Source organism: Belonocnema kinseyi, chromosome 6, assembly GCF_010883055.1.
Source record: "Belonocnema kinseyi isolate 2016_QV_RU_SX_M_011 chromosome 6, B_treatae_v1, whole genome shotgun sequence".
Taxonomy (NCBI): domain Eukaryota; kingdom Metazoa; phylum Arthropoda; class Insecta; order Hymenoptera; family Cynipidae; genus Belonocnema; species Belonocnema kinseyi.
In genome coordinates this window covers 32,843,485-32,870,921 of record NC_046662.1, presented here as the reverse complement: position 1 = coordinate 32,870,921, position 27,437 = coordinate 32,843,485, and the positions used below count along the sequence as shown (strand labels likewise).

General features: G+C 28.0%; 1 protein-coding gene and 1 long non-coding RNA gene across 8 annotated transcripts in view; one reads left to right on the top strand and one right to left on the bottom strand.

The window, feature by feature from the left end:
• The window catches only part of LOC117175688 (14-3-3 protein zeta), a 128,064-nt gene that overhangs the window by 17,062 nt on the left and 83,565 nt on the right, over positions 1 to 27,437 (bottom strand). For all 6 annotated transcript variants that reach the window (XM_033365429.1, XM_033365427.1, XM_033365432.1 and 3 more), the window contains one exon: positions 14,129 to 14,436. In XM_033365429.1, the coding sequence (XP_033221320.1) occupies positions 14,129 to 14,428 (300 nt within the window). In that variant the 5' untranslated portion in view covers positions 14,429 to 14,436. The remainder of the gene's footprint in view (positions 1 to 14,128; positions 14,437 to 27,437) is intronic.
• LOC117175689 overlaps positions 9,356 to 27,437 on the top strand; it is a 21,174-nt gene continuing 3,092 nt past the window's right edge. The window contains exons 1-3 of one of the 2 annotated variants that reach the window (XR_004467484.1): positions 9,356 to 9,748; positions 19,863 to 20,121; positions 20,444 to 20,688. This is a non-coding gene — a long non-coding RNA (uncharacterized LOC117175689). Of the gene's footprint in view, positions 9,749 to 19,862; positions 20,122 to 20,443; positions 20,689 to 27,437 lie in introns of those variants that run through there. The other variant, XR_004467485.1, reaches the window with a different exon arrangement.

The following is a 27,437-nucleotide window of genomic DNA, read 5'->3' as shown; positions in this document are numbered from 1 at the left end:
AGTTTCAGCTCGATATTTTATTTACAAAAAAAGTTCTCAGGTTCAAAAAAACATTCAGTGAACTGAAAAACTGTGGTCGGTAATATAGGTATTTAGCTGTGTTACATGCCCTTAAAATCTTATAATTTCCTTTGAAATCTTATGAATTATAATTTGACAGGGTGTTGGCAATTCCAGGTTTTTTTCCAAGTATCTCAAGTATTTTCCAGACATAATTTTTCATAGTGAGGATCCATTCAAATATTTTGCATTTTTTTAAACAATTGACTCGAAACATGTACACTTGTAAAATTTCGAGAGTTTATTATAATAAATGTTTCTTCTTTTAATTTCTAGAGATACAATAAATATGTTTAATTTAGAAGTTTTAACAAATTATATTACAAGGTATTTTTAAATACATAAGCATTATTAAATAATTAAATAATAATAAAAACATAATCATTTCTTAACCCTAGACGGATCCTATACATTTTTTTGCCCTCACCGGATCCCGTGGGTGACAAATATCCCCCATTTGAATTCCTTGTGCACAATCTTTTGCTTTCATCTGAATCAGATGTTAATATACACCATTCTCTTCGTTTTTTATTTTCGAAGAGAATGGTGTACATAACATCCCGTTTAAATGAATTTAAAATGTTGAAAAAAATGTTTGAACAAATAAAAATCGCGAAAAATCGTCTTTTTGACATTTTTTTTAAATAAACTAATTTTGAAATTTCAAACGCCATTTTGAAGGACACAAATTGCAATTTAAGGTGGTGTAGGTTATAATTAGGTTTCTTCCAAAAAGTATATTTGTTTGAACATTCGATGTTAGAAAATTGAAAAAAAAAAATGAAAAATTTCAGAAGTGCGGGCAGAATGCTTATTATTATAAATAATTTGAATGTATAATAGGTCAATCTCTTTGTTTTCGGATGAATAATAAGATGGTTTCATTAAAATAAAGATTAAAAAAATTAAGAAAAAGTTTTTTTCAATGAAAAAGCGGTTAGTAAGTTTGAAAGATAGGAAAAATTCGTCGGAATTAAATAAATTAGCCTTTTCTACAAAACTTTTTTTTTATTTTCAAATTCATTCTCGAAATAAGAATTGAATTAAAAACATTTAATTAAACTGAATATTGCATTAAATAAGTCCTATGTTCGTCACACACAGGTCGGTTGCAACTTCTCTCTTTCCTGCGACACTACAGTCACAACATCAGCACTTTTTAGTTCACACATTCTCGACATCTTGGATGAGAAAAACAATTATTCATTAATTATTTATTAATTGATTTATTATTGGAATTTATAAGCACTGTATGCATAAAATTAAATAAAACAACTTTAAATTGATTATATATATATCACATTTTTACATATAATTTTTATTTAAATTACCAAAAATCAGTTCAAAGCATTAAAATACAGACAGCGAACAACCGGCAACATCAACCACTTCACCGTACTCTAGGATAGTCGAACTGAATTATGGTTAGGGTCTGCACCAGGAGAATTAATTGAATTTCGCGTGGGGCACATTTGTCCCCCACAGGATCCGTGTAGGGTTAAATCCATGGATTCGAATAATAATTAAATGAAAATGTTATCTTATCTTCTTATACTTAAAATTCAGTACAAATTTAGGTCAAATTAATGTGAGCAATATATCGAATTGAATTTAAACCGCTTCAAATTTCTAACTTTTCAAGAAAAATATTTCATTTTCTACAAGGCAGATGGGTTTTTAACTAAATAATTGAATTTTTAATCGAAAAGATGAATTTTTTATAAAAAAGGACGACTTTTTAAATAAAATACCTGAATTATTAAACTAGTAGTTGAATTCTAAGCTACAAAATATTAATTTTCAACGAAAAATGGAATAATTGAATTTTCACTTTAAAAAATTGATTTTGAACCAAAGTGACAAATTTTCAACTAAAAATGATCAATCCTCCACTGCATTTTAAAACTTCATTTTAAGATTTTAAAATACCTCAGTTACCTCAAGTTGAGATTAAGCAGAACTTTTAAAAATTCTTTAAACAAACAACCCAAGATTCCTTTCACCAACATCGAGATCATTCCACAGCTCAAGCGATTTGTCTCCGTACTAAGTTTCTAGATTTTTCGGAGAGATGTGATTAAAAGGGATTGGCGCAATTGTGAGTAACGGATTTTGCGTCAACAAGTTTAAGTTTATTTATTATCTCAACTAATATATAGTTATAAGAAAAAGAAGGATAGTTTATTGCTTCCTATAGATAATACATTAAATAAATAAAGGTATTTTTAAATTAAATGTATTATCCATACGGAAGCCATATATCCTTGCTTTTCTCTTAACAATAATAATTGAAATAATAAATAACCTTAAAGTTGCTTACGCAAAATTGGTTACTAACAATTGCGCAATATCTTTTTATGCCATCATCCAGAACATTCTAGAAACCCAGCACGGACAAGAACCACTTGAACTGTGGAGTGGTCTCGATGTCGGTAACAGGGATTTTGAATTAGATCCTGCCTTACTTGAAATTACGATTTTTAAAATAACGGACATGTTATTTTAGACAGTCTAGTGCAGAAACTTGAAAATATGTTTAAAGGAGAAGTGAAAAAAGCCGCATTGGCGAGCAATTTGAAAAAATAGTAGCATTAGTGTAATTTTTTTTAAATAGTAATAAAATAGTTACATCGTTAAAAAAAGTGCGAAAAAATGTCAACAGTGGCACGAGTGAAAGGTCTGTAATTAATTAAAGAAAAAGTAAACTATTTGTATTAGATATATTTCAGAGAAAGAAAGTGGTTGACAGTGACAGTGCCTTCAAGAGCTTAATTCAAAATTAATTGCACTGTGTAGTTGGAATCTAAACTTGGTGATGGAATTCCACTTAATCAAGATTGTTAATTAATCTCTAGTAAGTATGTAAATTGTCAAATGGAGTGTTGCGTAGTGCGATTGACGCACAAATCGATCCAGTTGACGCAGGACACTGTTGACCCTTAATCATAGCACTAGGACTGAACTTAACTAAGGACTATTCTAACTATAAGGAGCACAACCAACCGCGATGTATGAGTGGAACCTTGCTCTAGTTTCGACTGTCGTACACCCCAAGAGCAATTCCAGTTTGTCCTACATTTGACCGTTTAATAAGCGACGAGTGATTCAGTCTTTAGCAGAGAAAACATTGGAAACAAAAGTATCCCTTTCATAATTATAGTGTTATTTTTATCTTTCAAATGCATGTTCATTTACTTGAAATCAACTTTCTGTACCTAATGTAAATGAATTTTAATTTAAAAATATGAATAATCCATAAACTTCAGATTAAATTAGTCAAACGACTTTCCCATACTTGAAAAGATTTCTGCACTTTTTAAAAGATTTCCAAGATTTATGATTTGGAACGCAATGTAATTTACTTCAACAATATGAAAAAATGACCTATTCAAACTGAAAAAGTGACTAATGTTATATACAAAAATTCAAGTGAATTCAAAAGAATTCAAATTTTTTACAGGTTTTAGGATGAATAAATAAAAATTCAGGATGAAATTCCAAATGAATACAAACGAGTTGAAATTTTTATTAAAATCAATCATTTGGATTGAGTTTAGAAGACGTCAAGAGACTGATGAAATTCATAAGAAGAGGAAGAATATAACTGAATGAGCTTTAAAAAATAAAAAAAATTTACATCGAATTGAGTAAAATGAGAGGGAACAGAGTTCGGGACGAATTCAACAGAATTTAAGTGAATTAAAAAAGAACGTTTTAAATTATATTCGAAAAAATCTGAAGAAATTTAAGGGAAATAAGAAGAAACATATGGAATTAGTAAAGATTCAAAGAGAATTAAAATAATTCAAGTGAATAGAACAAATTTTTAAAATCCACACATTTTTTATTGAATTCAGATAAATGAGATTTCAAGTAAATTAAAAAAAAAAAATCAAAAAAACCCAGAAAATTACCTCTTCCAAGAACTTGCATATTACTATATTCGAGAGGAAAGTTCCGGCCACTGAGTCATCTTCCCGGACATTTCCCAATGAACGAAATTTCCGGTCACTTCATGGGTTTCTCGATTTTCCGGTTAAGTAGACACCTTGACAATTATAAGTACTACCGGAAATTTTACGCAACTACATCTGTCCAATAGGAAACTAATAACCAGTTGTCTCGAGAAAGGCTTCTCTATACTCGGTACCTACTTCCGGAAACGTCTGACCGGGCGCGTCGCATCCGCTTCCGTTTCCCCCCAATATCCGGATTCTAAAGTAAAATTACAAATGTGGTTTATAGTTACGATTTCAATGAATTTTTAGACTTTTGAAAATTTAAACTCACTACAGAATTTGTTTCAAAATTGCAGAAAAATTAGGGGCTTTTAGAAGACAAAAATATCAATCTTTAAATTATTAAATTTCGGACGTTTTAAACTTGAAATTGTTCAAACAAGCTTTTCATTCAACATTTTTTAATTTCAAATTGTTAAAATCTTAAATATATAATTAATAATCATGAACTCCCTTTTGAAATTGAACAATCTGGAACGATTTACATTTGAAACTATTTTTTAATATTAAAAAAATAATTTCACTCTTAAACTGAAAGTATTTAAAATTGAATGACTTATTTATATAATAAATAAGAATTTTGATTTACAAATTTAATCATTATTTTTAATTGAATTAAATTGATATTTGAATAATATTATTAAAAAATAGAATTTTAAATTATTTGAATAATAATGATAAATTATTAAATTTGTTTCAAAATTAAAAATTTAAATTATATTTTTTTTTAACCTGAAAATCATTAAATTTTCGATTCCAATCGAAAATTGCTCAAAATTATTGTATTTAAAAATGTATACATTTCCAGTTTGTAAGTTTAATCTCGTCAATTTTGATTTCAAATTTATTAATTTTAAACAGCTAAAATTAAAAATCGATAATCAATTATAACTTTCCTTTTGAAAAGGTAGAAGTTGAAAATTTTCCAAAAACTTGCAATTTTTAATCAAAGTTTTAGAATCTTGGACGATTCACATAGTTGTCAATTCAAATGTTGTCAATTTAACGTCGATTAAATATCACACTTAAAGGTTAAAATAGTTCAAGTTTGGAAGTTCTTAACTACAAAACAAAATTTAGAAGTTTCAATTTATATAGACCAATTTTGAATGAATTATTCATGGTTTTCAATTAAAAATGAAGTAATTTTGAACTTATTTGGAATTGTTCAATTTATATCGTTTGAATGTGGAATGTTCCATAAATATTTAAAATATCAAAACTTTTAAATTAAAACACTTAATTTCGGGGCGCTTTATAAAATATGAATTTTAAAGTTTAAATTTGAAATTAAAAATGAGAAAATATTTTCCGCTGTAAACAAATGTGTAATTATTATCGGAAAGAGTTAGTTCTTTTTTTCTCTCTTATTTTTGTTGTGAAGCGTGGAAGGGAATCGTTTGCATGTTGAGCAAAGAATCGTAATTGACCCGAGTGAAATTCAAGGCGGCAGCTGATCCTTTTCACAGTCTCAGCTTCCCAGCTCCTACTCGAGGGTGTGCAAGATCACTCCGTGCGGGTAATATGATCTCTCGGTGAGTGCACTGTGGCGAACATTGCTTGAAAACTCGTTTCCTGAGCTTAGGATGAAGCCAGCGCCTTTTCAGTCGCGTGCGTGTTCTCTCATTCAATCCAAAACAAAATACGCAAACAAATAAAACAAAACAAAAACCACACAAAAAATGCACAATTTGAAACGGTTTCAATTCTTAAAATTCCAAATTAAATTAGACATTTTCAACAAAAAAGATGAACTTTTAATAAAGATAGAAGTTACATTTTTCGTTTAAATGAAAATAAAAGAACGAACGAATTTTCCACGCAAAAATTGAATTTTGAACCCGAAAACATGATTTTTAGCAGAAAAAGTTAATTTTCATCAAATAAATTGGATTTTCTATTAAATTATTCACTTTTTAAGTAAAAAGATGAGTTTTTCTGCAAAATAGTAGAATATTTAACTCAGAAATATGAATTTTCTACAAAACAATTTATTTTTTAACGCGATATTATGAGTTTTTATAAAAAAAATTAATTTTCATCCAAAAAATTGAATTTTCTATCAAATTACTAAACTTCTAAGTCAAAAAGGCGAATTTTCTGCAAAATAATTGTATTTTTAATTAAAAAATATGAGTTTTCTAAAAAAAGAATTCAATTTGTACCCTAAAAAACATAAATATTCAACAAAAAAAGTTAATTTTCAACCACAATAGTTGGACTTTCAAACCATAAAGACTAATTTTCTAAAAAAAAGTTGAATTCTACACCTGAAAATATGAAGGTTCAACAAAAAGTAATTTTCAACCAAATAGTTGGATTTTGTATCGAAATAGTTGAACGCTTAAGCCCAAAACCGAAATTTCTGCAAAATAATTAAATTTGAACTCGAACACAGGAATTTTCAACAAAAAAGTGAATTTTTAAACAAAACAGCTTAGTTTTCAAGAAAAAAAAAAACGAATGAACTATAAAACAGTTGAATTTTCAACATAACGACACGAAGTTTCAGCAAAAAAGTAAATTTTCAACGAAATAGGTAAAGTTTCTGACGAATTTTGGACCGATAATGTATATTTTTTATTAAGAATTTAACTGTACCCAAAAACTCAATTACTTGCGCGAAAATTCAACTTGTTTTTTTAAACATTCGTCTTTTTGCAACGAAGATTCTTGCCTTTGTACTGAAAATTCGTATTTTTTTTTTTTAATTGAAAATTCAGGTGTCTTCCCAAAAAGTCAATTATTTGTTTGATAATACAACTGCTTTTGGTGGAAGTTCAATCATTTTTATTTGAAAATTCGACCATTGGGTTAAAGATTATTGTTTGTAACGCAGATTGCAAATTCAACAAGTTTGTTAAAAAATCAACGATTTCGTTGAAAATATGATTTTAAAAATGTTACAAGCTTGAAATAATGGGTTATTATTATTATTTGTCAGGGAATTTTAAAAAGGAAGTTGTTCGGCCACCATGTGAGAATTAAAATTTGAGGCAACTTCTTCATTATTTTCCAAATAAATTGGAAGAAAAATTTGACTCAAAAATAATCTCTACCGATTATAAATATCTTGAAAGCATTGAACTTTGTTTATGAACAAGGTGAAGTTTCTAAGGTGCTTTGGACTGACGTAGGTCGTATTCGAAAGCTTACGGAAATCACGAGAATGATTAGGTAACCAGCCAGCCATTGACCCGAGAAGGTTGGCGTCGTAACGGAAGGACGTTATTGTGAAAGAGTCTGCAAAAAGTCAATTGACGCCATGACTCTCTTTCTGAGTGTTATTTTCCTTTCTCGACTTATTAGGTGTTAACTACGCAAAAGAATAATGAGACCTTGGTGATTTGTCCACTTAGCTCTTGTCTAGAATTCTTTTTTACCTTTTGTGTTTTGTGGTTTTCTATTTAAGGACAGTATCCATAGAGATGCAAATTCAAGACTTTGTAGCAGACTTCAAATTCTTTGCCCCCCCCCCCCCATTATATGATATTTTAAACTAGAAAAAGTGGTAAAATATTTCTTTATTTATAATGGAACTGATATGTTATTAAAACAAAATTATAATGCATATTTTAAATTATAGTTGCAACCATATTTGTTGAAAAAATAGAATCGGGAAAAAATATTTCATTTATTTAAACGCTTAGAACTTCATTTAAATTTTCCCCTTTTTCTTGTTTTTAGCTTTCATGCGAATTAAATTAACAGAACCCAATAAAAAAAGTGCCATAACAATTGCATTTTCAACCAAATAATGAAATTACTTTTTTTAACAAAAAAAACATGATTAATTTACTATCCAAGAAAATAACAATGCAACAAACAGTTGAATTTCGACCAAAAAGACGATTTATTAAAAATGAGTTTCATTATCAATCACATATTTTAATTTTAATACTAAAAAGACGAATATCTCAGAAGTTAATAAAATTGTTAACAAAATCGTTCACTTTTTAGCCAAAGAGATGAAATTCCAATTAAAATTATGTTTTTCGAACCAATTAAATGAATTTTTAACAAAGTAGATCCACTATCAACCAAGTAGTTGAATTTTAAACGACCATTTAAATTCTCTGCGAATTTTCAATCTGAAAATATTAAATTTTAACAAAAAAGTTAATTTTCAATTAAATTGTTAAATTTTCAACAAAAAATAAAATTGTTAACAAAATAGTTGAATTTTCAGCTGAAATAGTTGATTATTAAACCCAAGAATACGAATTCTCAATAAAAAAGGATAATTTCCAACAAAATATTTTAATTTTCTGCCAAATTGTAGAATTTATAACCCAACTAACCATTTTGCTATACAACAATTTAACTTCCCACCCAAAAATATAAATTTTAAACAAAACAGTTCATTTCAAACCCAATAGTTGAATTATCAACCAAAAAAATTGAAATGATAATTTTTTAAAAAAGTAAAATTTTTAAAAAAGAAATACGAATTTTAAACAAAAAAGTGATTTTTGAACCAAATAGTTAAACGCCTTATTAAAATAGTTGAATTTTACGAGGAAAAAAGGCAAATTTTTTAATAAAATATTTGAATTTTTAACCTAACAAAATGAGTATGTAACAAAAAAGTTTATTTTCAACCAAATAGTGGAATTCCCAACTAAACTAGTTCAATTTTAAACCAATTAGTTCATTTGTTAACCAAATAGTGTAATTTTCATTAAAAAATGACTTTTTTACATAATTATTTAATTTTCATAAAAATAATTACGTTTTAAACCAAATAATAAAAAAAGCGGTCGAATTTTCGTGCAAAAAAGAGGACTTTAATAACGAACTAATTGAATTGTCAACAAAATAATTAATCTTTCAACAGCAGTTGTAAGTGCAAGTCAAAAATACGAATTCTTTAGAAGTTAATTAGGTTATTAACAAAACCACTTATTTTCAATTAAGAAAGATGAATTTTCAACCAAAAAGATTACATTTCTATAAAAAAAATAAGATAAATTTTCCACCAAACAATATGTGTTTTTCACAAAACAGTTAATTTGGTAAGAAAATAATCAAATTTTCAACCAAATACTAGAATTTTTACCCAAAATAGATCACTTCTTCACCAGCTCCATAACTTTTGCAAAAAATGTTGAAAATCCATGACTTTCTCTGAATAATAAAATGCCTTTCCTTTTCCTTAATTTCCAAGTTTTCCCTGAGATAGATTTCGTTATGCAATATTCGTAAAGAACGTTTCTAAATATTTAAATTATGCACTTGGTCACTTGTTTCAGATGCCAAATATTCTGTACAAACTTGGAAGAATTCCAAAATTCATGTAAACTAGAGAAGATCATTCGAATTCCTTGGATTTGCGAGTGCGGAAGATTGAACGGCAAAACACTCATGTGCGATGAAGGAATATTAATTGTGAATGGTTTTACAATAGACCTGACCCTCCTCAACTTTCTAGGCGTTTAAAACTCCTTCAGCTTACGTGTTTCTCCTACGCTGGAAGCCTCGAAGCCGAACAATGGCAGACGAACTTTTGAGCTCTCCAGACCAGATTACGTGGCACTGATCGCAAATCTCTTTCAAGATGTGAAGGTCGACCGACACTTAAATGTCAGTGCCATGAGAAAATAGAAGTGCATCATGAAGCTTTGCATAAAAACTGCATTTTAGTGTTTTCGTTGACGTCTCTTGTTCAGGTACATACAATATTATCATTTACGTTATTTCAACTATCTTTTGTCTCTTAAAAAAAATAATAGCAGACTTTACAGCTCAAAATGCTCTCAAAACACGGGAAATAGGACAATTATTCAAGAAAATAGAGAAATAATTTTTTAAAATAAAATTCCTGTAGGTACAATATTCCTAAGATTTAAAGTCGAAATATTTTGTATTTTTAACATAATAGTTGAGTTTCTAAACATAAAAGTCGAATGCTTTACAAAACATTTCACTTTTACACCATAGACGAACTGTCAACAAAAAAGCTTAAACCTCAACCAAAAATAGTTGCGATTTTAACCAAATGGTTACATTTTCTATTAAAAGAGATAGCATACATTTTACTTTTAAACCCGAAAAGATGAATTTTCAACAATAAGAGTAAATTTTCATCCAGGGAAGAAATTCAACCAAATAGTAGAATTTGCAACAAATAAGCAAAAATGTAGAATTTCCAACCAAACAGTTGCATTTTCAACCAAAAAGGATGACTTCGCTACGAAAATACGAATTGTCAATCCAAACGCAAAAATTTTCAACTAATTAGTTAAATTTTCGACCAAGATAACTTTTAAACCGAAATGCTGTATTTCCAACCGACAAAGAAAAACTTTCAAACCAAAAAGACTAATTATCAAAAAGAGAGCTAATTTACAGCCAACAAAAACTTTTCAGTCAAGAAAAAAAATGTTAACATTTTTTTATTTGTAATCCAAAAACATGAAATTTCACCAAAAAAGACGAATTTTCCACAACACAGTTGAATTTTCAACCAAACAACAATTTGACATTTTTAACCCGAAAGTTAATTTTCAACCAGATCGTTGAAGTTTTAACATAACAGTAGAATCCTTCAACAAAAAGGTTATTTTTCAAACAAAAAACATGAAATTTATTCTAAGAGAGATGCATTTTTTACAAAACAGTTGAGATTTTAACACAAAAATATGTATTTAACAGAAAAGTTGATTTTAAACCAAATAAATGAACTTTTAATAAGGTTTAATAAAGCTTTTAACCAAGTAGTTTAACTGTCAATCATGCAGTTGAATATTTAACTAAAAAATAAGCTTTTCTATGAAAAAAAGATGAATTTTCAAAACCCAAAACACAAAATCTTTAGAAAATATTTTATTTTTAAATTTTAACAAAGAATCGAAAATAATTTTCGAACAAACAATTGATTTCACAAACGAATATTTTTACTTTCAAGCAAAACAGACAAATTTTTAACAAAATATTGAATTTTTAACCAGATAGTTTAATTTCCAAACTGCAAAGAACGTTCAAATCAAAGAGACGAAATTTTCAACAAAGAAGTTGAATTTAAACCAAACAAGAATTATCGGTAAAGACAACAAAATGCAAACAAATTGTTTAATTGTCAACCCAGAAAGGTTCATTTACAACCTTTGCTTCTACAAATAATTAAATGTATAACCCAAAAATATAAATTTTCAACAAAAAATAAAATTTTCAATCACATAGTGGAAGTTTCAAGCAAATAGTTCAATCCTTAACCAAAAGAGGTTGACTTTTAACCATACAGTTGCACTATAAACAAACAAACAAATTAAATTTCTACAAAACGACATGAATTTGCTATCAAAAAGATGATACCCAAAAAAAATTTTTTTAAACAGACTAGTTAAATTTTCAACCAAGTAGTTCACCTTTCAACCAGGTAGTTGAAAATTCACCTAAGAAGTTGAATCTGGAACCAACAAATTACGTTTTTACAAAGTAGTTCAACTTTTGACCAAACAGTTAAATTTTTATCAAAATAATGAAAATTTCAACCAAAAGAAATTAATTCCGAACTAGAAATATAATAGAATTTTCAATTACCAAGAATTTACTTTCAATTAAAAAAGATGATTTTGCTACCAAAAGATGAATTCAATTCAATTCAATTTATTCTTTCTTTGGTGCTCCATTTCAGTTTTACACCTTCACTCGCCTTCTCTCCTTCATTAACAATATGAACACTTACAAACTAGTTTAATCACAACTATTTACATAATGAACCAAAAGATGAATTTTAAATACAAAAGGACGAATTTTCAACAAAACAGTTGAATTTTCGTTTTAAAAAATTGCCTTTTCAACAAAATAGTGGAATTTTCCACAAATTTTCAACAAATTAATACATTTTCTGAATCAAAAAATATGAATTTCATTTTCTTATTGGAGTCCACTAATTCAGTTTGAATTTAAGTGAAGAGAGGATAAAAAGAGAAAACTTCTTGAAAACAGTGGAAGCTAGAAAAGTATTTATATAAGTAAGCCAAGAGCTCGTCCTAGACATTTAGCTAGTGGGAGGACTCGTTATTCCCTATTTTGTGCTGAAAGCCTGGTCATGTTTTCTGATAAGATCCTGCAGTTTTTTTTTATCTCTCCTTCAGAAGTATCTTTTGATCAAGAGTTTGCTTCGCAAGAAGACTAGATGATATTGTGTTTCTAGTTTCATCATCGCCAGGAATGCAATTGTGCAAATACTATGTACATTGACGAGCCTTTTGCTCCCCATCCATTTGAAAGCTTGTTTCATTTCCAGTTGGTTTCCATCTCGATGGACTAAACTTCCGTTTTCAAGCTTTCAACCCAACTAAAATTAGTTATAACTTTAAGACTGCGGGCTTCGAGCTGCTCTTAGACACTAAAAGAATTTTAAAAGTGACTTTTCAGAAAAAAAAGTAGCAATTTTATACCTGCAGAAAATCAAGATTTGAAAACTGTTGAGGAATTTAGTTTTATAAACTTCAAATTTTTAATTAAAATTTAAAAAAATAGAAACAAAATATAGAGGCACCAAAAATGAATTAATTTTGGTCGAAACCAGTAAAAATAACTATATTTAAATTGAAATTTTTATCAAGTAAAAATGCATAGCCATACTGATTTATCAGTTACAGATTTAAAGCGTTCTCAAATGAATTTGAAAACAAAAACTTCCAATGCAAAGCGCTGAAAATAAATAGTACACTTTAATAATTTTTTCTTTAAATTTAAATCGTTAAAGATTGCTCAATATTAAATTAACAGCCAAAATAATTTTTAATTAAAACCATTTAAAATTAATATTTTCAGATTAAAAGTGTGAAAGGAAATTATAAATTAAAAGAGTTTAAAATTTAAAAAAATGTCAATCCATAGTATTCAAAGTTGAAATTTAAATGAATTAACATGTACAGAAATGGTATCATTTTTCAATTTTTAACCTTTCAATATTGCCCTATTTGGTTTCAAAATGTTTTAATCTTTGAAAAAATGGTACAATTTCAAACTGAAGGCACCCAAAAATAAACTATTTTTCACTTAAAACGTACAAAAATGTTGATTGTTTACTTTTTAAGATTGAAATTTTGGAACTTAAACTAATCTTATTGTAGAATTCTAAACATTATTTCATTCTGAATGCTTAGTGTTTGCAATTATTCAATTTCACTTTGAATTTAACAACTTAGAATGTTTAGTATTAATATTTTAATCATTTTAGGAAACGAAGAGAAAAATTCACCAATTTCAAACTGTACTTATTCAAAAATGATCTAGTTAAGTTTCAGGGCTTCAAATTTAAATTTACTCTAAGTTTTCTTTTTTTTTATTATAATTTTTTTTGGTTGAAAATTGCCTAATATTTAAAGCTTTTGAAAACTTTTTAGGCAAAACTTTCAGGGCTGCAAATTTGAATTTTTTCTAAATAAATTCGAAATTCAATTTTAATTGTAATTATTTTGAAAGTTTTAGATTTTTAATTATGCAATGTATTCAGAAGGTTTAGAAATTTTCTATTTTACAATTCAAAGTACATAAACCTACAAATTAATTTTGTTTCATTTTAAGTTTAGACTTTGGCAATTGTCTCTAGGAAAGTTTCAGGGCTTCACATTTGAATCCAATTTTTATAAATTCTAAAATTAAACTTGAATTTCAATTATCCTGAAAGCTTATGTTAGTACTGAGATTTCTTAAGTTTTGAAAATGATTGTAAATGCTTATCACACATAAAATTGGTTTATTCTATAAGGCTTTGAATTTGAATTTATTCAAATCTGAAAACCACTTTAAAGTTGAACTTACTGATGAAAAAAAAGGAAAGAGTAGATAAGTTTGCAAGCTGTGAAATATAATTAATTGAAATATTGAAAAAAGAAGGTGAGAAGTTGCCTTCAGGAAAAACGGACTTTCAGACGGAAAAAGTAGCAGAAGTTGTAAAAAAGTGTGTCAGTTCGAAGCCCGAAGTCCGAATTACTAAACTAAAAGTTGAAAGGCAATTTGAAACTTTAAATGAAATGGAACTTCACGTAGTTACATTGTGACATGAAATAAATGGAAAGAAAAAGGGTCCTTACCAAAACGTCGTAACAGATCTCACGAAGTTCTTTTTCAACTTTTTCTCGGTACTCCTTGGCCATCTGCTGTTTACGTTCTGATCCTTCGGTCTTTTGCTCAATGGAGGAAATTACTCGCCACGAGCTACGCCTCGCCCCGACGACGTTCTTGTATGCGACCGAGAGCAAGTTCCTCTCCTCATTTGATAATTCAACCCCCGTCTCGGTGACGGCTTTCATCGCCGCTGCCATGTCATCGTACCTCTCAGCTTGCTCAGCAAGCTTCGCACGCTGCACCAATTCCTCCTTGTCCACGGACATTGTGTCAGCTAAAACACAACAAATTCTAAATTACAGGGTGGCCGTTTTAATAAAAAAAAAAGTTTAAAAACTTTCCAGTTCGCAAATAATTTTCACGGCCAATGAAATTTAAAACATCGAACTCTGAAGCTAAAAACTTGTCCATTTGAAGTACTAAAAACTGAACTGCAAATTAAAGCACTCAAAATGGAACTCTTGATTTTTTACCTTTTAAATCAGTTAAAACAGCATTTAAACTGATAAATTAAAAATGTTAAACTTTTATAAATTGACGAGTTCAAAGATACAGATTCAGTTCCACAACTATAAATTCACGTATTCATTTTAATTCTATAAATTGAAGAATCAAGAAATTAATTTTAAAATGTTCGAAATTTTATCATTTTTAAAAATCCTTGAAATGCTTCCAAAATTTATTTCAACAGCTTGAAACATTTATATGTTTTTTTATATTTTTTCAAATTTTAAATTATTTTTGAATGTTTTTCAAAACTTTTAAACATCTTTTAAAATGATTCAAATTTTTCCTAACATTTTTCCGGAAATTTTTATTAAGATCCTGCCAAATTAAAGAAATTTTCTTAAAATCTTCCACATTTATTTTTGATAATATTGTAAAACTTTCTAAATCTTTTTAAGTTGAATTTTAGACCAAAAAAATAGCTTTTGAATAAATAGTTGAATTTTGACTACAAAAATAGTCGATTTTCTTTTAAAGCAGTTGAATTTTTAACGAAGAAATGTGCCATTTTAATAAAATAGTTGATTAAAAAAAACATTTTTAACACAATAGATGAGTTTTTAACCAATTTTTTTTTTCAAATTTCCAAACATAGTTGTACTTTCAAAAAATAAATAAATATGTAATCGAAAATGGAATATAGTCGCTATTTCAACCCAAAAAGATTTTAATTTTTAATTAAAAACAGTTGAATTAAACCGAAAATTATAAATTATTAAACAACAAAATATTACTTTTTAACCAAGCAGTTGCAATTTTAACTAAAAAATATCAAATTTCTACCAACAGACAAATTTTTAAATCAAAAAGACGAATTTTCAACAAGAGTTAAAAATTCAACCAAGAACGATTATTTAGTTAAAAGAAAAAAAGTCAACTAAATTGTTGAACTTTTAGGCAATAACCGCTAATTATCCACAAACAAAAGTAGAAATTTAAACCTAAAAATATGAATCTTTAACCAAAAAGTTTAATTTTCAACCCGAAAACATCAATTTTCAATGAAAAAACGTTAATTTTTAACCTAAGATCTTCAAGTAATAAAATGAATTTTGAACAAAGTAGTGCTACGGATGAAGAAAGCAGCCGAATGTTCGACTGCAAAAGATGACTTTTAACAAAATAGTTGCTTTCAAGAAAATAATTAAATTAGCAATCGAATTTTAGTACCGTTTTTTAAATTAAATTAATTATTCCTTATTAAATTATAAATAAAAATTCCTTTGACAGACTTTGAATTTAAATATTCACATCGTCGAGCGACTTCAATTTTTTTATTTAAATTCTCGATAGAATACAATTTAACATTATTTGTGCATTCATTTTTGTCAAAGGATATTTTACAAAAAGATTTTATCCTCCATTACATCCTTGAATTTTTCAAAGCACTCGCTGTTCAAAGACTCACTATTACATTAAAAATTTTCCGCTGCATTAATTTTTAATTTAAATGGCCTACTTAGAGAAAATGTAAACTGATTAGCTCTCATCATCAGGGCTGCTTATTAGATACGGGAGCATATAATGTATGTACATAGATAGATATATTATATTCAAGAAAACGAGCAACGAAGAGGAAGATTGTGATCGATATTCTCATTTCCTGAAAACGATTATATATCATGATTATGAAGTTTGCAAACGACAGTGTAAATGAAAAACGTTTCAGAAATTTAAGACAATCTAAACTTCTATTTATATGCCCCCTTAGATAAATTGGAATTAAAAGAAGGTATCCACAGAAAACACAAATGTTGTAAGATGTCTCAAAGTTCGAGAAACTTTAAAGGTAGAAGAAATAGAGTTCAGGGGAAATTTGTGAATTTCCTTCGAAAAAAAAAACGAATTTAAAAAAGCAGTCATTTCCTTTCTTAGCAGTAGCACTGCAATGAAAAAAAATGATAAAAAGCGCAACATTTTTATACGCGCGCCATTTTTATCTCAATTTTTAAATTAAAATATCAAATTAAATCTTAGAAGAAATGTGTGTTTTTCATAGTATCTATTATCTAAAATAATAGAAAAGAAAAACAAAGATAATAGTTTTGATAACTGATTGAAACTTATATTAACTGTTTTATTGACTTTTGTAAAAAAATAACCAATTCCGCAGAAAACATTAACATAACCTAAAGTTGTTAAAAATTGTAAGTTCAATTGTTGTAGTCAAATGATTTTTGTTTAAAATAACTGATTATCGGTTCAAAAACGCAAACATACCCTATTATTGTTCAAAAATTGCAATTCTTCTGTGAAATTTATACTCATTTCCGGTAAAAAAACTAGAATAACTTGAAATTGTTTAAAACATTTTAATCTTCTTTGATATCCAATGATTCTTCATTAAAAGTACTGATTACCGGTATAAAGTAAGAAGAAAACCAAAAAATGTGAATGTAATGACTAAATAATAATCTAAAAAATCTATTATGTTTTAAATTCAAAATACCCATATTTGACAAAAAACACTAAAATAACTTAAAAATAATTTTTCTCGAGTGTACATTAATATTCCTAAAAATTGCAATGAAAACCCCGGAAATAACCTAGAAGTGTTGTAAGTTGTAAATCTTCTTTGAAAGGTTTGAAATATAATTTTACCAATTTCCCATGAGAAACACCAACATAATCGAAAATTGTTGGAAGATTCTAAATCTTGTTTAATTTCTACAAGCATTTTTTCTTTTTTAAACTTTTATGTAAAATAACAACGTAAAATAGAAGTATGAAAAAACTATTAACCTTCTTTAAAATCTAATTTATCTGAATGATTTTTGAATAAAAATTTTAATTTCCAACACAAAAACACTAACACAATACGAAATTATTCAAAGTTGTAAATTTCATTGTTTTTTTTTTTAATTTTTCTCAGAATTTTTGAAAATTTGATCCCAACTTGAACAAAAAAGGAAAAAAAAGGATTATAGGGGATTTTGAGAAAAATAGACGAACAATATGGAAAAAAGGGGAAAAATATATACTTTTTCAAATAAATATACTTTTTTATCTGCTTTAATAATCAAAATCTGAAAAATTGTATCTCTGACGTGTACGACTTCCTTTGATGACACACGATGATACACGTATTTACGAATTGTAGAACGCACTTTGAGACTGGGAAGATGCCAAAAAAAATATATGCTTCATTTTAGAAACAAATAAATTTTTAATTAGGAAGCTCGGATTCGTAAATAGGCTAATTCGAGGGCTAATTTTATAATCGCATGGATTAAAAGAGGATTTAATTTATTAATAAAAACTTTTTATATCAGATATAGCTATCTCTTGAATATTGAAGGGAAATGGCCTCCTTTTCTTCAGCATATCCATTTATTCGACCTAAATGCAATAGAACTCAATAAGGAAATCCAAATGTTTGGTTGAAATGTGATTTTTTGTTGTTGAAAAGTCAACTATTATATCATCGGCAGATAATTAATTTTTTTGCTTAACATTGCTACAATTTTTTTTAACGACTAAATTATTATATTGATGAAAGGTTAATTATTTTGTTGAAAATTAAACAATTTTGTTTGAAGTCTTCCTTTTGGCTTGGAAATTCAACAATTAAGTTGCTTTTTGTTCTTTTTTATACGAAAAATATTTTTTAATTAAAAAATCAGCTATTTTTTGAAACTTCGTCTTTTTGGTTTAAAAATCAAGCAAGTTGGTTGAAATTTTTCTGCTTTCTTGATTATAAAATGTGTTTTGGTAGGAAAGTCAACTATTTTGTTGCAAATTCATGTTTTTTGGTTGAAATATCAACATTATGTACATTTCTTTTTGAGAATTCATATTTCATAATTGACCATTTTTACAAACTGAATGAAAATTTTATTATTTTCTTGAAAGATCAACTATTTTATTAAATTAAATTATAGTTGAAATTTCACCTCTAGTTGAAAATTCAAATGTTTTTGTCCCGCCGTTTTTTTTCGACTTAAAATTGCAACAATTTGGTTGAACTACAAACTATTACATTTATTGTTGAAAATTCGGCTTTTACGTTTTAAATTTAATTAATGATTGAAAATTTAATTATTTTGTTGGAAATTGAATAATTGTATTGAATGCTATAAAATTAAATTATAACTGAAAATTTATCTACTTGGTAAAAATGTTACTATTTTGCTGAAAATTCGTTTTTTTTTACTGAAAATTTAACTATATTAGTAGAAACTATTTGATTAAAAAATAATGTTTTTGTTGAAAATTCAGATTTTAGAGTTGGCGAGTCAACTGTTTTTTTTAAAAAGAAAAATTAACTATTTTGTTTTACAATAAAATATTTTTTGTTTTTGTTACGTCAAATATTTTGCGCTTGGAATTCTTATTTTTAATTGAAAGTTGAAGTATTTTGTTGAAAATTGGTCTTTTTGGGTCGAAAATACATTTTTTTTCAAAAATTCGTCTTCTTGGCTTGAAAGCTCAACAACTTGGTTGAAATATCAACTATTTTTTTGATAAATAGTATTTTTGTATACAAATTCTCACCCTCCCCCCGACTCCGGTTTCAGGAAATTTTCACCTATGAAGCCTGTACTTGTACAAAGATATTTTTTATTTGCAACTACAGAATTGACTCAACTACAGAATTGATTTATCATTTGAGTTCCGTTTCTCGAATGAACTGTTTGTGATCTTTTTTCCATTGTTGACGATATCCAGTTCATAGGCAATGGCGTTTCTCAATACAAAATCCTACTTCAACGACTTCGATACCGTTCTACTGCTAAAGTGGTTCGTGTCCGTGCTAAGTTTCTAGAATATTCCCGGAGGGTCCCGATTACTTCACAAAAAGATATTGCACAGCTGTGACGAACTAAGGTTATTTATTACTCAATTAAGAATTTCGCGTAAACTTCTTCGAGGTTATATTTTGATTTGTCCTTGCATTTTCTACTGCCTCATATAGTTATGAGAAAAACAAGGATGATTTATTGCTTCCTTATAGATTATTCTTCATTCCTAATTGCATAATAAATAACCTTGAAGTTGTTTACTCAAATTAGTCTCTCACAATTGGGCAGTATCATTTTATGACGTCATCGGGACCCTTCAAGAACATTATATAAATTAGCACCGACACGATCCACAACTGTCTCGATGTCGGCAAGGTAGGAATTCACATTTAAAAACGCCCTTGTCTATCTACTATTTCGACATCAAATAATGTCCTTCATTTTCCACCAGGCTTCCAAAAAGCACTTGCCTCTCGTCCCACGCACTCTGTTGAAAAAACTGAAGGCGCAGAATGAACTAACATCGTCCAAACCCTCACATTCTGCTTGGTTAGACATGCGCTTTTAACTTCAAAAGAGGAAAAAGTACCCTCGTTCATGACGGAAGAAGCCAAGGGTTGAAGTGAAAGTGAAATTTAAAAAAAATTCTATTATCAAGACTATTTTTCACACCTACACAAATTTCAAGATGAATCGCTCCAGTTACTTAGGTTAGTATGTATGATTTTTTAAAAATCAGTGCACATTTTTGTTTATAATTGAAGAGTGGCACTACATAACTAGACAATCAACAAAATGGGAATTTTTCAGTAGAACGAAAAAGCATTCTGTAAAATCAAATCACTATTTAAAAATGAATCAAACGCCCACTCTTAAGTTGATGCGTTGCTGAATTGTGTCCAAAAAAGTTTGATCAAAAAAAGGTTATCCAAGATCAAGACATTTGTTCTGGAACTTGACAAACTTAAAGGGGCGCGAAACCAAAATTGGTAAGACTCGGCTGCAGATTACAATACAAAATTCGATTTTCAGATCAAATAAAAACATGCTCGTGAGATATTATGATGTAAACAAGTTAATCAATTCCAACAAATTCTACCCAGAATTTTAAGATAAAAATTTCGTAAATTTGCAATATCGAATTTGGATTGATCTGTTTCGAGAAAATCCAAATTGAAGTTGGCGATATCGAAGTACGACAGACATTACTTTTTTTTAACAGAAAAAAATAATAATAAGAAAATATGTTAATAATTTCAAGAAATATCAATAGTGCGAAGTTGTTTCTTCGTTCAAATGTTAGCTACATATAACAAAAATGTTATTAAACAATAAAAATAAATGATTTTCAAAAATGAATTAAGAAGTTCTTCATTATTTTAAATATTTTGAAATATATAAAATAGGAATTTAGTGTAGACATCATTCTTAGATTCATGGTGACTTTTTAATTTATATTTTATTTTTTAGAGTCGTCAGCACCATTGGAAATAAAAAATGTGTTTTTCTGAAATAGAGTTCTTTGATAGAGTAACAAATTTAAATGCTTAAATTAAAAAATATTCTTTTTGAAGCTTGTTTAAGGTAACTGACCTTCCAAAATCAGATGTCTGAAAAAATGGTTTTTCTATAATTTTAAGAATTAAAGTAATATTACTGCGAATGTGATTTTAAACATAAAATATTATTTTGATTGAAAAAACTTGAAACTTCACAAAGAAATTTTATTATTTTTTTGCATTTGATTTTTTTCTTATTATAGCTTCTTACCAACTTTTGAAAAATTGTTTTAAATTTTAAACATTTTTCATATAAAAATAATATTTTTTCTTTCATAAGACATTATGGTTATATCATTTCAATTATTAGAATCACAGAAACCTTTTTTCACAGATATTAATCATTTTTTTTTTGAGGCAATGCAAAAATCCTGAATTTTAACCTTCAAGCGCCTCGTTTAGCGAACGAATTTTAAGCGACGGAAAGCTTTCAGTGAGAAAATTGTTCATTAAGGTTCAAAGAATTTTCTGGAAAGTTTTAGATCAATTGGATTAATAGTTCAAAAATTATGAATGTTTTAAAATCCAAGCGGTAATCTTGACGCATTCATAATTTTTGAACTATTAATCCAATTGATCTAAAACTTTCCAGAAAACTTCTTTGAACCTTAATGAACTTTCTCACTGAAAGCTTTCCGTAGCTTAAAATTCGTTCGCTAAACGAGGCGCTTGAAGGTTAAAATTCATGACTTTTGCATTGCCTCCAAAAAAAATTATTAACTTTTTTGTTTATTACAATATTCTCGTTTTTCTTTCTTAGATTGTTTCAGAAGACTTAAAAACGTATTTTGTATTGGGGAAATCGGGAAATGATGAAAATTAGCTAAATTAGCGCGAGTTGAAGTGAAAAAAGATTTAAATTTTTCGTTTTCAAAAAATCCACTTTTTACCAATTATCTCAAAAACTACAAAACTTATAAATTTTTGCAAGAGGAAAAAAAGATGCGCCTTGAAATTCTCTACAAGTATCAGTCTTTAAAATTGAAATTAGAAAGATTTTTAACATTGACAATCAGGACAATACTTCTCAGGCACAGAGAAAACACATGCAATTTTTTTATCTGCGATCAAATATCCTTTAGTCAGAGGTGTGTCAGCATCGGTGCTGATGAATCATGCGACAATACTAAACGCTCTTGCAGATCAAAGCTTTAAGTACCGATGGGATTAAATTTTAATGCCCAAGAATCTGGAGTCTAGACTTTTAACATTTTTGATTGTATTTAATAAATTGGCTTTATTTGTTTGTACCTTGCGATACTATATTTTTATGGAAACTGGAGATTTCTGGTAAGCTCTCATTGCAAACTGAGTTTCTTCAATTTTTTAAAATTTTATGGTCAGGTATATCCGCAGTAAATCTAGAAGATACCTCACAGCCTAAACTGAACTTAAAACAGGATCAATCAAGTGACTTAAAATTCAAGCAAAGAAACGAATTATCTACAAAACAGTTGCATTTTCCAACAAAATAATTGAATGTTTAAGTCAAAAAGATGAATTTTTAAATAAATTATTAAATCCTCAATCAAAATTGATCATTTTCAAAAAAAAGTCGTTTTCAACAAAATAATTAAAATCGCAAGTAACTAGTTGAATTCTAGACAAAACGAAAAATATAATAGTATTTCATATTTAAAAAAAAATTATGTTAAATCAAAATATGTTAAATTAAAAATAAAAGGATTTTTTACCAAGAGATAAATTTTCAGTCAAAGAGCTTTTAAGCTAAAAATTCAAATATTTAGAAATCCCGTTGACTTTGAAACCCGAAAAAAGACATTTTTAACAAAATAGCTAAATTTTCAACGGAAAAGTTCAATATCAATCCAAAAGGACAAATTTTCGATGGAAAAAGAGCGAAAGTTCAACATTATTAAATTATTAATAAAAACAATGATTTATGAGCCAAAAGTATAATAGTTGACTTTTCAACCAAAACAGAAGACGAATTTTTTGCAAGAAACTTGACTTCAAAAAATAAAAATAAATATTAAATTAAATAAATTATCAACCTACAAACAGAATTTTTCAACCAAATGTTTGAACTTTCCAGCCCTCTTTTTTCCTTTGTTATGTAACTTTCTCTAATGAGCCTTTTCTCGTTTTACGCTTCTTGTGCAATTTTTTTACGCTAGTCTACTTTATTTTTTTCTGGATCAATCTAAAAATTTTATATCCCTTCCTCACATTACTCCCTTCCCCATTGAGTGAGTCACGCCTACCCCGAAAGGGAAATGGCTTAATGGTGTAATAATAATAAATAGAAGAGGAATTCTTTCAAAAAGGAGGAAAAACGGAAAATAGGGGAAAGTGCTTGAAGTCTAAGAAAACTAAATTGAAAACTTTTTGGTACAAATTGCTAGGTTTTCTAAGTGATTAACAACATGAATGTATCTAATTGGAGTTTATAGTTCAGATAAAGCTTTAGATTAATTGTACGAATTATAGGAATGAAGAAAATTGCTCTATAAAAGGAATCGATTTTAATTAAATTTTTGCGAATGACCGACATTCTCGTTAATAAATTGAAATCCTGCTTCTGCAAGACCAAGACATCGTTAATTAATGCGCCACGCGACACTCGACCAGGTTCATCAGAGCAATTACTAATTCGCTCTAGTGAACCGGGAGGAGCTTCCTCGACGATTACTGACGAAGTTTGCAATCTTCAGACCGTAAAGTTACTGCGAAATTACTAGAAAAAATAAAATTGAAATTGTCCAACAAAAGACGGGAATTTAAGTTTCACATGCTTTGGCTTTTTTAGTAATTTAAATAAAAAAATGTGTCATTTTTTTAAATAGGAGTGACCTGAATTAGAAGTTTCGTTCATCTAGAATGACTAGATTGCAGACAAAAATACAGACAAAATCATTGGATACGCTTGACAGAACAGCAATGTGGATGGAATAATGTTACGATGTGGGCGTTTTCAATGCGATGACTCATGGTTCCAGTACTGACACAATAACTTCGAAAAATGCACAGGAACCAAGTTTATTATACAATAGAAAATGAAAAAGAGTTGCGACTACGACGCAATTTAAACAAGTAGAAATTTGTAAATGAAAGAGAAGGAACCAAAATTTAAGAAAGAGGATTTGAAAGCTGAATCAGATAGATTACTTCCCTTTGAAATTTAACAGTTGAATTTTTGTCAACAAATCAATCTTCCTCATGGGTCCAAAAAAACAAAGTTTTGATTAAGTTGTAAGTTGCGTTCAGTGGAGCCCTATTTTCAAAAAACAATGTTGAAACCTACAGGAATGACGAAAGAATTTTTTTCTGGTGTTGTCAATATAGTGTTATACAATTTTTCCAGCATTAAAAATCAACCTCATTTTTCGATTTAAATATTATGATTCAGTCTAAAAATTCCTCTTTAATTAACGCTGGCTCCACATTCTTTTCCATTTTCATCATTTTTCCACTTAAATGCGAACTAATTTAATAGAGCCCAATAATACAATACAATTATTTTTTGTCGAAAATTCATTTTTTTAAATATAATTTTGCTAGCCAAAACCAAACATTTATTTTTAATGCAAATATTTATTTGTCGAGAAATCAACAGAAATTCAACTTGGTTGAAAGGTGAACTTACCTTCTTTAGAGTTCATTTTTTCTTGTTGAAGATTCATAATTTCATATGAAAATTCGTGGGGGGGGGGGGCGATTATTTTTTTAAACTGTAAATTGATCTATTTTGTTTAGAATCTACCTGAATGGTTGTAAATGAATTTTTTTGATCAATCATATTCTCGGTTTGAAAATTAAACTATTTTATAGAAAATTTATCATTTTGGCTTGAGAAAAACTGTGGAAAATTGACCTAATTTGTTGAAAAGTTGACTTTTTTGGTAAAAAATTAACCTTCTTCGTTGAAATTTCAACTGTTTAGTTAGAAATTATTGTATGTATTTTGTTGAAAATTCGTCTTTCTGGTAGAACAATAATCTGTTCGGTTAAAAATCGAACTATTTGGTTCAAAATTTATGAATTTTGTTGAGGATTCATCTTTTTTTCTTTAAAAATCCAAAATTTGGATGCAATTTTTAAAATTATTTTTTATTATTATAGCACTATTGACTGTAATATCTTTCTTAGTTGAAAATTCGTCTGTTTGGTTTGAAATTATAGCCAATTAGCGAAGAAGTTCTAAAATATTTTTCGAAGAAAAATGAATAAATAGCTCAAATAGTGTAAATAGTGCGGTAAGTCCAATGTCTGCACTGGTAAAAGTACGTTGAAAAAAATGTGATACGTACGGGGAATTTAATTAAAAAAATCAAAACTTAGATTTTTGAAAAGTTACTGTGCTTATATTTATCATTTTCCAGTCTTATCAAATTTTTCCAATATATGTTCACTAGTAAAAAAAAATCTTAATCACTTCAAATTTATTTTTCTTCATTCCTGTAAATTTCAAAATTGTTATTTAAAATCGGGGTCTATTAATTAAGCATAAAGTAACGCCTCAATAACGTTAATCGAAAACGTAAAAAAATTGGAGAGAAGTTTAAGAAATCATCCTAAATCTCTACAGAAAAAAATTCCAACTTAAATAAATCACTTCAAATATTGTCAAATTCCACGAAATCCGTTGAAATTTTATTAAAAAACGCACAATCCTTGAAACCTTCTGAAATCTTTCAACTTCTTGACATTTTCTAGAATCACACGAAATTCTTTAAATTTCTAACGAAATTCATCGAAATTTGGACATGCACCTTTGAAATTCATTTTTGAGTTTGAAAAAATGTTCAAGCCCTTGGACATCCTATAAAATCGCTACAAATCCGGTCAATGTCTTAGCATTACTTTAAAATCTTTAAATCCCTATAAACCCTAGAAAATCCTTTTAAAACACTGAAAGGGGCTAAGCATTCATCTGGAAATTAAGTTGTGATTAGAAATTCGAAGACATTCGGCCTGATTTAATGCACACGAAACACGCAGTAATAAAAAATGTGCAGTCAATGAAAGGAAATGACGGTTAAGTAAAGGACTGCAAGACTGCAGTGAGTCACAAGACTGCGCGTATTCTACTATATGAGCGTGTAGCTTTCTCAATGAACTGGATAATTAGTCTTCAAGGATAAAATGTGGGAAATATCGGAAAATACCACTTATTCCATTGATAGTCAGTTGTTACAACTCCTCTTAAAAACGGCGATACAAATAGGAGAAACGTATTAACATTAATGATAAAAATAACACTTCAAAATTAACCCATTTAAATTAATTGAATTTTTAAATAAATTGTACAGCCAAATTTCCATTTTCAACAAGATAGTTGAATTTTCAACCAAAAAAGTTTTTCTACAAAAAGAGATGAATTTTGCACCTTAAAAGACGAATTTTCCATTCAGTTTTCAGTTTTAAATCCGATCATATCAATTTTCAACGAAAAAGTGGATTTTTTACCAAAAAATTCGTATTTAAGAAAATAGTTGAATTTCCAAAATAATAATTAAAATTTAAAAAAAATAGTTGATTTTCCACAATGAAAGATGAATATTTAACCGGAAAAGTTAATGAATTTTCACAAAAATACATGATTTTTCAATACAATAGTTGAATTTTGAAGCACATGGCTCAATTTTCAACCTGTAAAAATGAATATTTAACCAAGAATATTTATTTTATACCAAAGAAGACAAATTTTCAATAAAATACATGAATGTTCAATAAAAATTATGGGTTTTCCAAGAAGAAAATTAAAGTTCTACCAAAAATAGTGCAGTTTTAATCAAATAGTTGAATTTTTAAACCAAAAAGAGGAATCTTTTAGATGACAATTGAATTTTTAACCTGGAAAATTTAATTTTATACAAAAAAATCGAGAAAGAGACGAATTTTCAACAAAAGGTTGGAAACCTCACAAAAAAAAAAGATTAATTTTCAACCGCACAGTGGCAATTTGAACCGAAAACAAAGAAATTTATTCTATAATAGATGAACTTTCAACAAAAAGGAATGAAATTTTACCAAAAATAATTTGAGTTTCTTCTAGGGTACTATCAATTCAGTTCATACTTAAATGAAGAAACGAGAAAAAGAGTACATTTTTTAAAAACAAGTAAAGGAGTTTATAGTCTACATTTTCAATATAGAATCTTTTATATATGGAATGAAACAAAATAAATAAAATTGTTAATCACATAAATTCTCACATAAATTTCCTGATTTTTTCATTATTTTTTTTTTTTCTTTCAATGAACCTGCCTTTCCCAGACCAACAAAATTCCCTGATTTCGAGGTTTTCCCTGACTTGCGGCCAGCTTGAAGAAGTAAAAACGAAAAATAAGAGACACAGGAAAATAAGAAGCGAAGAAACTTTATCTGAAGTCTCTGAAGACATCAATGAAGGATATCGAAAATTTTCCCAGAAGCTCGTTTAGGCGCCCACGTGAATTCCACCCACGCACGAATATTACCTTGCCAACGTTAATCACACATTC